Source organism: Lepisma saccharinum, chromosome 2 (assembly GCF_977018435.1).
Source record: "Lepisma saccharinum chromosome 2, izLepSacc3.1, whole genome shotgun sequence".
Taxonomy (NCBI): Eukaryota; Metazoa; Arthropoda; class Insecta; order Zygentoma; family Lepismatidae; genus Lepisma; species Lepisma saccharinum.
In genome coordinates, this window is record NC_139230.1 from 86,771,973 (window position 1) to 86,787,624 (window position 15,652).

Sequence of the window (15,652 nt, forward strand, 5' to 3'; positions counted from 1 at the left end):
GTGTGGTGTTTTGCAGCTGAAGGTGATGGCTCCCTATGAAGAACTGTGACTGGAGATGAAACCTGCAGGTAAACAATTACCAAACAGAAACCAGAAAAGCAAGCAAGGAATGGCACCATAGCTCTTTGCCAAAACCAAAAAAAATCTGCACACAACCATCAGTGGAAAAGGTAAATTTGGAACACTACATACCCAGAGGGAAAAAGTCAGCAGTGTAACATATGCAGATCCTCTCAAAAACCACTTGCATCCTCCAATCAAGGTGGACTTCTAAGTACATGTGTTTTCATGGAAGATATGGTAAATGCTATTTTAGTATTATATACGTGAAGTTTGTGATGCACTACCATCGCCATCTCCTATGCTACATCCCAGTTAATGAAGGCAGTGGGCCTTCGAAACTTATCAGAAATCATCCAATTTCGCAACGTGGAAACGCAAAACTTCACGTATGTAACACACGTGTTTTGTTTAAAACATGACAAAACTTGACCCCATACTGCCCATTCAACTGTTGCAACCATCCAATATCTGTTTTTTTAGTACCTCCCACAATGCACTCTATTCACCAGACCTTTCATCCATTGATTTTCATTTCTTTGGACAATTCAAAGAGGCACTGGGAGGCAAGTCTTAGAATTCAAGTCTGATGAAGAGGTGAAGCTAGTTGCTATGTTCACAGCCAAAAGCCTTCTTTTATATATGTATCCATGCACTTTCAAAGTACTGGAACACTTATATTGCATGCCATAGAGACTACGTCAAAAAATGATGCATTGAATATATTTCAATATTTCAAGATAAAATATATTTAAGGTTTTCATTTGACTCCCCCTCATAGAAAATTAAAAGGAAGATGTAGATGTGACAGTAAGATTAATACTCTCACTAATACAAGAGATCTGGGAAAAAGAAAGAGTGCCAAAAGAATGGAAGAAAGGAATAATAATCAAGCTACCAAAGAAATCAAATTTCACATTGTGTAACAACTAGAGGAGAAACACGTCACTGCCAGTAACAGGTGAAATTTTGATAAGAATTGTATTAAACAGGAAAAGAAAAAAACAATAGATACAAAACCGAGGAGAGAACAAGCATGTTTCAGAGAGAGTAAATCATGCACAGACCAAATAAATACATTTAGGATCATACTGTAACAATCAATGTAACAACAGTTGAGTGTATTACTCTTTGTAGGTATTGATAAATCTTTCAACAATATGATAAGGGAAAGTATGTAGAAAGCATTAGAAACTAAAATTCCAGGGAAGATAAAGATATTAATAAAATAAGTATGCAGAGGAAGTAAATATGTACTAGAATTTGAGTTTTTGCTTTAAGTTCACTTTTTGTACAGATAGGCTAATTGATACTGCACTTACAGTTTAAAGTGGGATTTGAACCACTATGTGCCTCCACCAGGTACCGAACCCAGGACCACTTAATTACAAGGCAACAACATTAAAAGGTGCATTAGAACATCATGGGAGATAATAAATGGTTTAAAACAAGGTTATCTACTTTCATTATTACTCCTTACATTCCTATTAGATCAAGTAATGAGAAAAGCAAATGAAGGAAAAAGAAGAGGCATAAAACCAGATCTAGCAAAGAGACAGGCATGTATCTAGAAATATATTTTGGGGGTGGGGTCCAAACCAAGTGTCTCATAATAATAATAACAACAATAAATAATAATAATAATAATGTTTAAATTAAAATAATTATATATTAAATTAATTAAAATAGTATTAATTAAAATATTCAAAATTAATTAATATTACATTTTTATTACATGAATAGGTAAAATAAGGGTATAAGGATAGTAATATTAACTACTCATGTAGTTAAGGTTGGCAAAATTTGTAAAAGAAAAACAACTGCCCTGGCAAGGAACTTAACTGCAAATAGATAAAGAATTGAATACTTATTGAATATCAAAAAAGGATATTACATCCAGTTGACAAAAAGTAACGTTCCTGGTAATATTTTATGCATATTATTGTTAAGTAGTAATAAATCTTGCATAGATCCTCTTTGGTACTGTCATTCAAAGTCGTATGATCCCAATATAATCCTTGCCTCCCAGTAAGTTCGGTGGAAATAAATAACCCTCGATAAAACAACAAGTATATTATCAGTATTGAATTTTAGTTATTTTATTTTTTCATTATTTAATTTTAGTTTCTTTATTTATTTTCATTACTTTCATTAATTAATTTTAGTTTTTTTATTACTTCATTATTTTCATTATTTAATTTTAGATATTTGATTATCTCATTATTTCCATTATATAATTTTAGTACTTTGTAATCCTTTCAGGGGGGGATCTGGACACCTTGGACCCCCCTAAATATGTCCTTGCAAAGAGACTAGAAGATTTAGATTTCACAGACGATTTCTGCTCATTTCTATTTTTATTTTTGTTATTTTACATATTTCTATTTTTATTTTGGTTATTTTACATCACTTTTTCTATCTCTTGGGTTAACTGTGACAATGAGGATGGATGGTAAACAGATTAAATTAATGTTAAGACAAAACCTAGCTTCACAGAGTGTGATGCTGACAGCTTGGTTATGGAGACCAGCAATTCATGATCACTGGGCCATGTATATAAAGGTATGCAGAAAAAAGTTATATTTAGACACAGTAGCAGGAAAAGTAGGACTGAGAATAAACGAACAAATGAAAAAAGACAAAAATAAATTATGAAGAGAATGCAGAATTAAAAATCAGTAACCACAGTGTTGAAAATGTAAGAAAACTTTGTCACTTAGTTTCAATAGTAATCAAATAGGGAGGAGAAGATGACAACAGAAAGAAAAAAAAATAAATTACTTACAAAACTTTGTAATTAAATGCTTGAGAAGGAGTGTTGGAATTAGATGGCCAGAAGTAATACAACCTTTATGGAAAGTACAAAAAAGAAAAAGATAGAAACAGAAATTAAAAACAGAAAGAGGAGATTGATATGATACTCTCAGAAATGAACAACAGTGTCCCAAAGAAGCATTAGAATGGAATTCCGAAGGTAAAAGAAAACTACTAAGATCCTGGGAAATGTGGAAAAGAACTGTGACACGAGAGGGTGCAGAGGAAATGAAGGTGCTGGCCCAAAATCGAGTCCATTGAACAATGGAGGAGTTTCCTGGGGGTCTTATGCCCTACGTAGTAGTTAAAGGAAATAAGTAACTCAAAAGGCTTGACCAATAAAAATTCCTTCATTACTTTATTGCTCAACATGAAAAATTGATTACTTCCAATTGTATTGTAGAAAAGGAAGCAAATTTTGTTCCTATACCTAATTTAATCCTGTAGAGTATCTCAGTTATTAGGTGCTAGAACCTGCCTGCAATCATGGGAAACTTTTACAAAGAAGGCAGCAGGAAGCTGGAAGTGTTGCCATGCATATTAGGCTGTATCGGTAAAGGCCTAAAAATTGTTTTTATACAGAAAAAAAAATCAAAATCACATAGGGTGCAAAAGTTGTGTCATACTATTAAAACATCTAAATTTTTTTTTTGCCCAATTGGAAAGATTTCCAGCCAAGCTTCTGGAGGGTTCTTTCTTACTGCATTTGTTTACCACATAGAAAAATGTTAAATTCCATGTCTTCACTTAGGAGGCCATTTTATCTTCAGTTTTCATTGTAAATTGTGTGTGTGTATGTATAATATAATTAGGGCTGACCAATATCAGTATTGCATGCATTACTACAAGTGTTGGAAATCTTCCAATACTACAATAGCAATTATTCTAATCTAATCCCTCTGCATGCACATATTCAATGTACAGTGAGTTCAGTTTAGCTCGGGGCCGAGATAGCACGTGACTTCAACATTTTCAATCTGTAATGTCCTGCTTATTTTTATGCACATATGTTTAGCATACAGACAATTATATTTATATTGCATAACGAGTACTAACCTGTGTTATAAGAGTTGTTCAAAGTGCCTCAAAATAAAGCCTATCTCCAACAATTTAACTTGAAATTTGTGACAATAAGCACTTAAAGCCTAACCTCAAACAATTAAAAATTTATTGAAGTGTTTTGCATGCTTATTGCTCAATCATCTATAACAAACTTAACCTAAAATATGGTACCTACAATGAGATACAATCAGAGAGAAATAAGTGTTTTGATACTTGACTTATACCAAACTTGTACAACCATAAGGCATTTGTGCATTGCAATGATACTACCCAAAATCATTGAGGTCTTTACAATGCAGAAGTGCATGTAACTGTATATTATGGGGGGGGGGGGGATTAAATTACTATAGAACAGCCATGTCAAACTCGTAGCCTGAGGGCTGCATGTGGCCAACAGCATCCCTTAATGCAGCCTGCCTTGGCCCTGTGTGCATTTCATGTGCCCAGAACTATGTATACATATGTAGTTATCCCGATTTTTCTTTTCTCACGAAACAAGCCCAAACTTATCCGAACTTCACCATATTGAACTATTTGCCCTACAAAGGTACATTCTTGCATTCCAGTAAGGGGTAAGCAATCTGATTGACAGGTTAGTTCCTAAATGCAAAAATATCTTGCTGTCTGGAGGAGGGAAGCATGCATACTTTCTGTCATAAATGAGTCACTTTCTTGATTGTGAAAGATTTGCCTTGAAGGAAAGTTTGTGCCTGGTAAAGTTTCAGACAACCATGCTCCTGCCTAAGCTTTGTGGTAGTAAGAAAAAGACTATAGAAGAGGAATGTAGAATTTGTCAAGTGAAATGGGAGATTGCCTATTTTTGTTGTGAAATGAACCACGAAAAACGTGGAAATTATGTGCCTGGATAAAGTAAATTCATTCAGAAGCATTTCTTTGTCATGAAATACACATCCGTGCTATGATGCCCCTTCATCAATTTCATCATCTCATCACTCATCTCATCTTTGTGATATGTCAAAAGTAACAGAAAAGCAAAGTAAAATAACAGAAATCAAAACAGAATTTTAAAAAAAATACACTTGAGGAGAGGATTGAAGACTTAGCAGGTGATATCAATGAGCAATTAAAAACAATAATTACTGGTTTTGTTGATTCTACACTCACAATAGATGAAAATGGACGTCTGTGGGGAAGCTCAGTTAGCTGTATTCATTCATGGAGGTGATTCTCATCTGATATTTTCAAGGAAGTAGAGGCAATTTTGCAATATAATTTATACAAGTTATAATTTCAGTCATTTCCCAAATTGTCAGGAATACTAACAGCCAATCTGTAAACTGATATAAGTCAATATTCATGCAAAATACTACATTATGAATTTGAAAACAGCTTTTAGGACTTAAAAGAGTGCGAAGCAGTGGTGGTGCCAGTGGGGCATGAATGGGTGTTTGTGCACACCTTAATTTTCTTCCGCACCCCCTTTAGCATCCCAATTTCAAAACCTATGTTGAAAACATTAACTCTTACAATGCCATATGTCGTAGTCTTTATGAGTGCCTGAATGTTAGGTATTGTAGTGAGACCACTGTTTATTGTATACAACAGCCAAGCATTGAAAGAAAATCCGCATATATTTTCCTGTACTGTTGGCAGTCTCTATAAAGATCAGAGGCCATTGTCTTTTCTTTCGCCAGTATTGTTGTTAAGAATTGTTTCTTCTTTTGTTTTATGTGGAATGTTTGTGCTATTCGATATTTGCCTACAGCTCAATGAGTTCTTTTTCTGGCATTGTTGTTAAACGGTTTCATTATCCACCTACTTGTTGTTCCTCTTTTCTGAAGTTACACTCAAATAAAAATTTCAGGTCTTTTCAAGATATCATCAGATTGAGCTCAGGAAATTTTTTAACGTGAGTTGTATCATGACGTAAAGTAAAAGTAAAGTGCTCCCCTGTGCTTAGCACAATGCCATGAAGGTGTATAGGAGGGGGGGGGTAATGCCCCACACTTTCTTGATCCGGTCGTGAGTAGGGGTGATGTGATCACCATCACGCCCCTAACAGCCTTTACTCCCCAGGGTTTCCCCAGGTACCCATGTCATTCGACACTGGGTGGGCGCCAAGGCTGCTTCCAACGTTAGAAAAGTTCCTGGATTTGAACCGGCTGGGGATCAAACCCGGAGCCTTTAGCATGGTAGTCAGATGCATTACCGACAGAGCCATGTTTTATCTGTTAGTACGTTCTATAAGTTCCACATAACATGTTTAGTAAAGTAGTACTTCAGACGTTGTCGAGGAGCCCAAAGTCTGCGAAGGAATGTTACAGTTTGTTGATGAGGATAGTGCAGTATGCACTTCGCATTTTGTCCTGACACCGCAGCATCTGGGGCAGACAGAAGATAGCCAGTGGTACAACCACAGGGAGCAGGGGGCATTACGGCCCCCCTCAACCTTAGTCGGAAATTAATTCTATGGGGGGCAAGGGGGAAAACATTGAAGAAAGAAACAAAAAATGGCCAGCAGAATCTGAGAGTAGCAGGACAAAATGGTACTCAAGAATTAGTGTTCATGTATTTCTTTATTTTTCTTTGAGATGGCCAAGGGCACCTGCAGGGTGGGGGTTGGCCACAGAGAGGCAATTGCCATCCTCAATTTCAAATTTTGTGCAAATAAAAATACATCTCGTAAAATTGTTTTTGTAAATTCGTAAAAGTTCAGAGCCGTAGCTAGGGGGCGGCAAACAATCTAAATTAAAACGTTATAAAAGAGAGAATGTGGTGCCCTATTAAATTAATATTGTATTCAATTTGCAATAATTTGGATAAAAATTATCTTGCCAGCAAAGTGAGCAATATCATTTTTTTCTGTAATGCATTGTAAATTACCAGAGAGAGAAATAAGACCAACTATGTACTTCAGACTGTTACTGCTAAGCAGTTTGGTCTTAAATGCATGAACAATTCTTTGGATGAAAAGGGGCGTGCACATTTGAGAGATTTATTTGTTGGTTTCTTATGAGGTGGATGAATTGATTATGTAATGCATTTAAATAATATGCTATATATGTATTAAAGGAACTTTGAATACATGCACAATTTAGTTTTAACATGTTGCATGTGTATTTTCTTATTCTTTACGTCACTCCATATTGCATATGTGTAAAACATATGTTGTACATGAAAGTTATACATGTCATATGTACAAAAAGAATTAAATTCATCATGCATTTTCTGTCTTTTAAAAATACAGTTTGTGTGCTTGTTTTTAATTATTAGCCAATGTGAAATTGAAAGAGTTGAAAAAATATTTTAAATAGTTTGTCCAACACAAATGCTTTAGCACCAACTTCTGCCCTTTTGTGTGATTTATGAGGAAATTTACTACTACTACTACTACATGCACGTGCACTCCGGAAGAGCAAGGCCAGCAGTGGTGGCACACAGCATAACTGTTACAAATTAATTCTTTAAATTTTGGTTTCTCATTACCGTATTTACGCATGTATAGTGTGTGTGCATGTATAATGCACACTCTGGTTTTGGATGAGTAAAAGTGACAAAAAATTATATCTCGTATATAATGAGCAGTACAATCCAGTTTCAAAAAATGGCTTTTTTAGTTGTAGGTTGTAAATCTGTTGCTATGCTGATCAAGAGTGAATGACGTCATACCCATTCAATTGCTCATTCCTTATTTTTCAAAATATATACTTATTCTTTCCGTGACTAATGTAACATTTACGAGGCACATTCAGACCTTCCAAATAGCAGTTAGCAGCACAAGATTTCTTCCATTAAGGAATTTACACACTCCATGTATGTCATATTATTTGGCCAGTAAGACATTATAATTTTTATTATCTTTTTCCTTAAGTTTTCTTTCATCCAAAGTACCATAACAATCGGAACGTTTCTTCATTTTTTGATGATCTTATTTCAAGTGCATTTCACATTAGTGTCGTTATCTTGTATGGAATACTGTTTCCATATTCAGAAACTGCAGGATTCAAGCTTTACAACGATATATAACATGATAGGGTTCCGTAAACATAAAAAATCAATGCAAGTGTCCCAAAATCATGGGATGACCCTGTACGGTTTCATGTTGGGTGTTTGAATTATTCCGTGCATAATACGCACCCCAGTTTTTGGGGGCAAAAATTTTGGAAAAAAGTGTGCATTATACATGAGTAAATACGGTATTTCTTCCAGGTTGCCTCAACAGAATATCAACCTGCAAGCCTCCAAGGTTCGTCCTTTTCCAATATGGGGCCATCAACACTCTCTCACGGCATGTTGACAAAACATCTGTGAAGTATCACCCTGGCAATGCCACCAGAAGCCTGAAACATACCCCGGCGACCTTGAGGTATCCAATGGGAGGGAATGTTGTGTGGAGACAAAGTTTGTTTTCCAAATCGTAAGGGCTGGAAGAAAGCTGAGAGTGCCAGCGGTTCATTCTGCTGATGTCCTCAGTGTTGCGAACTGCACGATTAAGTGTCCAAGTGTACTGTATACTGTCAGCGATGTAGTATATCCACCAAGCTAGTTAAAATTTATATTGATAAATAAATTATAAAGTGGCCATGGTGGCTCAGTCGGTAATGCATCTGACTACCATGCTAAAGGTCCCGGGTCTGATCCCCGGCCGGTTCAAATCCGGGAACTTTTCTAACGTTGGAAGCAGCTCCGGCGCACACCCAGCGTCGAATGACATGGGTACCTGGGGGAAACCCTGGGGGGTAAAGGCAGTCAAGGGCATGATGCTGATCACATCACGCCCACTCACGACAGGATCACACCCCCTATATGCCTTCATGGCGTGGTGCTAAGCACAGGAGAGCACTTTAAATTTACCTTTTAAAGTTTCAAAACACAGGAGAAACACAAAAATGTGATTGCTGACATACGGGTGACATATACTGTGAAGATAAATGTTTCCAAGTGTTCGGTCTATTAAGACGGATGTGTCCATGTACACATCCGCCAAATAGAGTTGGTAAAACTTGCTGGCTGCGGTCACACTTTCTTCAAGCGCTTTGCGAGGTGAAAAGTCATGGTTTTTCAGGTGGGTGAATTTCTATTAGTTTGTTTCAAAAACTTTAATGTTGGTATTGTTTATTATTTACTACAGAAAGAACTACGTGGTGCCAAAGTGGATGTGTGAATATTGCAATGTGTGAAAATCTTGAAAATTGTTTCAATCGTCCGCGATCGACTGTTGCATTAAATACGTTTGACAACAGACCAACTGAAATTCGAAAAAATGAACAACTGTGCCAGGACATTCATCTTTCCCTTAGAGGCGTTATGGAAACAGTATCAGGTAGAGTGCTCATTTTCTTCAGTATAATGTATCATGTAGAAGCAATGAATTCTTGGTTTTCTTAATTTTTCAGGATCTACTTCCCCAATGGAAAATGTTACCGCATGCCACTGACTACTACTACTACTACTAATGCTATTCTATTATTATTATTGGCATGTTTATCCTGGTACTTCCCCCCCCCCCCTCAGACAAAAAATTGTGGTTGCGCCTCTGCTCAAACATGAATGCATATTTCATGCTTTCTTTATTTTCAACATCACACCTCTTAAATTTTATTCAGTGCCCCCTCAGCATCCCCAGATGATTAATCCTGGTGTGAAGGGTTATCTTTTTCACTGCTTCCTTTTCTTTTGATGCTGCTTATGCAAGTTACATTCCAACAGAACTTACTGAATCAAAATACAACTCAGTATTGAAAGATCATGAGCCCTTACCTTGGTGAAGATGAAGATAAATAAAACATTCCAATGATCAAGAATGACTGACAAGTATTTGTTATCTGCACTAAGAATTTCCGGCTTACAAACAAATGATGCAGACATTGAGAAGCTAGTTTCTAACAAAATGTGTCAAATCTCTGGGAAACGAAACCAGAAATTGTCCTAAATGGTTTCTTGCCAAAATGTTTGCACAATTTAAACCAATTTATAATTAAAACAAACATGTAAACTGGTATCACTGACAGTGAAAAGATATTTTAGTTTTATTTTATTTCAATAAAATATGCAAGTTAAAGTACAGGGTGTCCCACTAGCTTTCGAACCCGAAAAAAAGTTATAATTTTTGAACAAACATACATAGGAAAATGAAATTCACAATACACGTACCTTGTTTCATGCTGAATACATGATCGTCACAGCAGGTGCTGCAAGTGTCTTCCCTAGAAGTCCAGACATGTTTATACACGGCGTTTCATATTGTGAAACGTCTGATGTAGAGTCTCGTGAATTGCATTCTCGATGTTGTTTCGCAACTCTTGCAGTGATCGTGGTTTGTTTCTGTAGACACAACCTTTAAGGAAACCCCATAAAAAGAAATCCGGAGATGTCAAATCTGTGGATCTTGGCGGCCACAATCCTTTGGAGATGATTCTGTCATCAAAAAAGGACTCAATTTCTGCCATGGACACGTTGGAACTATGGCATGTCGCTCCGTCTTGTTGGAAATAACCACAACGCAGTTTTTCATCTTCCAGCTGATTCACAAATGCACTGAAGATGTGTAAGTAAACTTGTGTGTTTACAGTATCTTCAAAGAAGATGGGTCCAATGATATGCTGTCGGGAAATTGCACACCAAACTCCCACCTTCAGTGGTCGTTTACGGCATTCAAATTCACGTTGAATGGTCTGATACGATCCCAATATCGAATATTTCTTTATAATGAACACACATTCTGGTACGGTGTACCGATCCTCCTCGCGATGCAGAGACTCGCGCATCACACTAACCCACACGCACCACTTCCCCTGCCACCACCTACCGCCTTTGTTTTGACGCGTGCATATATGTTCAACCCTGTGAACCCTGTATTGTGAATTTCATTTTCCTCTGTATGTTTGTTCAAAAATTATAATGTTTTTTTCGGGTTCGAAAGCTAGTGGGACACCCGTTATTACACACACACACAGATGTTTGTGTAATCAGTTTTCCCACCTCTGATTTTTCCATCACCCTCAAGTTACTAAGTTTTGGCACGGGGGGGGGGGGGGTCTATATATAATTTATATAATATATCGATGCTGCAAGAGTAATCACTGGAATCTCTTTGGGGGTAAATCCTTTAATGTTGGACCTCAAGTGATTCGGGTTAAAGATGTCTTTTTTCGGGAGAGTTATAATCCCCTCCTCTCCCATCTCATAGCTGTATGATAAACTTGGCAACGCTACATCACATGCCACAATCCTTTGGAGATGATTCTGTCATCAAAAAAGGACTCAATTTCTGCCATGGACACGTTGGAACTATGGCATGTCGCTCCGTCTTGTTGGAACGTCTATATATAATTTATATAATATATCGATGCTGCAAGAGTAATCACTGGAATCTCTTTGGGGGTAAATCCTTTAATGTTGGACCTCAAGTGATTCGGGTTAAAGATGTCTTTTTTCGGGAGAGTTATAATCCCCTCCTCTCCCATCTCATAGCTGTATGATAAACTTGGCAACGCTACATCACATGCTCTGACATCACACTACGTAATCTCAAGGCCTCATGTCCGAACCAGAAGAATCGCTCGACCACTTGGTCTCAGGTAGCAAAGCTACACACACACACACACACACTGAGGGAAAGTTCTACTGCAGTTAAGTATTTCAATTAAACTATGAATTAATCAATAACATAATCCGCGTTAGTATACTTATCGACCATTAGGGCTAAAAATAACCTACTTAAAATGGGGGGTTTATTTTTTTTCTTAAATTAAACTTCCATAGCTTTTTTTATGGCTGATAATGTTACGCATGAGAATGTAAAGAATTAATATCGCCCTATGACTATACAACATATACAGGGGGGGGGGGGGTGTGAACACTTAATTTAGGTGCCAAGAAGTAGAAGTCAAGGATATTTACTAGTTATTTATATAAACATTAGTGATGTTAGAATTCTTGTTATTTGTAATTACTATTTACTTGTTAATGCTTTAGTTGTAATAAACATGAAATTGAATAGACACATTTGCTTGTAATTTATAATTATTTACTAAGGTCTATTGATCTCACTACTAGGTACATAATTCTATGAATCTAGGGAAATGGGTGCCCAGTCTAACTATCCACTGTGTGGTACGATGTGTGCATGTATTTTTCTTCCTATATAGAGGCAAAATAAGTGGGGATGTCATAGAGTTTTGGCATTATGGTTATGTGACCCTACTCATGAATTGAGTTTGACATGGCTGCTCTAGAAGACAAAAATCAAATTTTGTTAGTGACTATGCTCTTCATTTCAATTTAATGAGACTAAATGTAATACACATAAAATATTTTAGAATATGACTAATTTCAATCAACTTATTCATGAATGATAGCAAAAATATTCATGCTTTCTACTTACTCAGCCACACCCAAAGGCCACTGGTAAAATTCCACATTGTCTACCAACACACTGTCATATACGATAAACACAAAATCTATCCATCCACCTCTAGACCGCATATATGGTAGCAGCCACTGATTATTGCATTCTTCATCGCCTAGCACAAGCAGAGCAGTCTTCCGTAAATATTTATACTCAGGGAGATAGTCTAGCCAAGACTGAGCAAATTTTATTTTCTCTGATGAACGTCCATTTATAACTAACACCAAATTTTGTACATCTTGAGGAACTGTTGTTTGTACTACACCTGGTCCAGTTCGAAATACAAAAGTAATACTCTCAACGGTTAAGTTTCCTACTTTAACAAAACCCTTGGCAAGTTCTTTCAGTTCACCACTTAATATATGTTTCCATAAATACAGTCCAATAGCAGCCTTGCCCCAGATTTCCACAACATGAGTAGGTTGAACTGTGCTATTATATCTTCTTTTTTTATTAGGGTATATATTTTCTTTAAGAATAAATGATCGATTGATATTATGAGATTTCTTGATAACTTCTGGTCTTCGTGCTCCTGGCAGTTTATTTATATCGTCAACAGAACCTGCAAATTAAAATTTTAAAGTCAAATTTGGAAAACAATGGACATGCAAACACTACACTATAAACCACATCAGACACACCCGCACCCACACAATAGCATTCATATTTCTTTTGACAAAGTATTTTTCTTAAGCATTTAACCCTATGACTTAGCTGTAATAATAACATAACCCATGTCGCAACAGCACATTGAGGGTTCAGGCCTACCTACCAACTGCCGGACTTACTTCCACCTGATTTTACTCACTCACCCTGAGATGGGAGATCATCCAACCAGTTAAGGGGTGACATGTGGTCAGCATGACAAACCCTCAGCCCTGGTCCACATGGGTGGAAAGAATGCTTAAAGAGTGCTTAGCGTTTCAGCACTCTTTAAGCATTGGTTGTTTTGGCTGAAGGAAGTAATAGGATCGGCCACATGGACTGACTAGCCTGCAGATGCTGAACGTCTGCCGCATTCTGTAAGCATCGCCCATAGTGGACAGAGTACGGAACGACGACTGGGCTGACTGCTATTTCTATTGCATCTTATGGTATCGTCCACACGAGCGGAATGTCTGCTGGGCTGAATGATCACGTCACACGCTTTGTGTATTGTTTCATACCACGTGGTGCTGTGTTCTAGCGTTGTGTTTCTGATAAACATTGTTTTTGTAAGTGAAGATGGGTGATCTAGATATAGATAAATTAGACACAGAAGTATTTTTATGGAAGTGGAAAAGAGGCCATGTATTTGGGATATTTGGTGTGAGGAATATAGAGACAGAAACAGAAAAGATTCAGCATGGAATGAAATTTGCTGTACTTTGTTTAAATTTCGCCGAGCTTTCAGTAGTTGTAGTACAACAAACCACTCATCTTTGATTTATTCACATGTACATGCTTCCCATCTATTGCTTCTATGCAGTGTGGACAATTAGTATGATTTTCGAAGCCGTTTGCAATATTCTTCATCCTCTCTTCCATTGGTTGAGGTGAGGAAAGCACTGGCTCTGTAGAGTGTCCCATATTGTACAACAAACTGTTCTGACAACCTCACTGGCCGTAGATTTGCCAATTCTATAGATATAGTGCAGCTCAATAAAGTAGCAACCAGTTTCGGTCCAGGAACCTTTTTTCCCCACATCAATTTTAATACGGTCCAGGAATCTTTTTTCAGCTTTCAGATGCAGAGAGGAAATCTGTTTGTTGGTAAGTCATGACTCATGTATGAGAGCTTATTCATAACACATGGCATGCAAACAAATTAATCCGGATGAGTAATTAAAAAAGGTTACTAGTAATTATCTCAAAATACACTGACATAAAAGCCATCCCCATCTCCCAAAAAGGGAAGGGGCTCAACTTTTTTGTTTTGGTGAAAATATCATTTTTTAAATGTTTACATTCCTCACCAAAATATAATTGGCTGTCACTTGAATAAAAGTTACGTATTTTCAGTTTCTGCTGAGTGTCAGCATTTTCTCTGCAATGCGGAAATAATGCTTAGACGTTAAGCACTTCTTAAGCATTCTTTCTGCCCATGTTGACCGGGTGTCAGTTGTTGTAGGTGTCCATGACTGGGTTACGCTACTCATTCATAGCTCCCCAATTTTCTCACCATGGTGGTGGCCACCTGTCCCACATACAGGCTGAAATCTAAAGAGAAAAGTTGATATGCTTCCCCCCGGAGACTTGAACCTGTGCTCATCCCGTAGCTGGAACTCAAAGCATGATGCCTTAGTTGATGCCTTAGGCCACATGACCATGTTGCGGACACTTAACTGTAATAGTAGCACAGTAACATAACCAAGTCTGAATAAGTATAGACATAATAGTGTAAAAAAATGTAGACATAAACCCAAAACTCCTTCGACAAGCACATTTTGTCAGATTTTGAAACCACTTTATTTGCACTATTCACCATCACTAGCAAACTTGAGGCTGTTGCAACATAAAAAGCAATGAAGAGACTTCTGGGAGGCAGGAATATATGTTCTGTGGAATGGTTGCAGTCAGACACCAGTGGTTTGCAATTTCTGGGCATCTAGTTCATTAAAAAATCATGGAACGATGATGTTAACAATAAATTGCAATGAGGATAACATAGAAAGCCACAAGGAGGGTGTATAGGATCACACTGTGTGGTTTGAAATAATTCTTGTTAATTGGTATGAGGAATTAATGCAGGTTTTGGACAAAATGATGTAATACATGACCATGTTTTCACTGTCAAATGTCAACATAAGGATAAGGATTTGTTGGGTCACTGTCCGAGCAAGAAATGTTTCACCAATGCATAAAATGAGGAAGAAGAGTCTTTCTTTTGCAAAGAAACATGGCGACCAGACTGTTCACAAATAGTTGAGGGTATAATGGAGAAATAAAAAGAAATGCTGCTAAGGATGTGTGATGCATGCTTGCATGGGGCATCATGATTGCAAAATAGTCTATGGGTCAGCTAAGAATTTGGTATAATTTGCAGGTACTAATTTTCCTTTATGCCACAGTTGTGTAAGGATACCAAAAAGCCACGATTGCCATTTCAGAGTGGTAGCTAATAGAAATGGGGGCAAATCCAAGATGGTGGATGTTGACTTTTGGAAAAGACGACTGTATCTCTAAAACTAATGGTCTGATTTCAATGTTCTCTTTTTTTTAAAATGAAAGCTTAAGATGTGTACTGTATAAAATGTGATCTTAGGTTTTTCGATATTAGCAACCGTTAATTAGTAAATCACAAATTAGTATTTTTTAAATTACAAATACCAATGCATCTGAGAAGAAAGTGTTATAAACAAATAT

At 36.9% G+C, this 15,652-nt stretch overlaps 1 protein-coding gene across 1 annotated transcript in view; it reads right to left on the minus strand.

Moving 5' to 3' along the window:
* The window catches only part of LOC145984085 (elongin-B-like), a 103,921-nt gene that overhangs the window by 16,171 nt on the left and 72,098 nt on the right, over nt 1–15,652 (minus strand). The window contains exon 2 of the mRNA XM_083117486.1: nt 12,284–12,869. Within this exon, the coding sequence (XP_082973612.1) occupies nt 12,284–12,869 (586 nt within the window). The remainder of the gene's footprint in view (nt 1–12,283; nt 12,870–15,652) is intronic.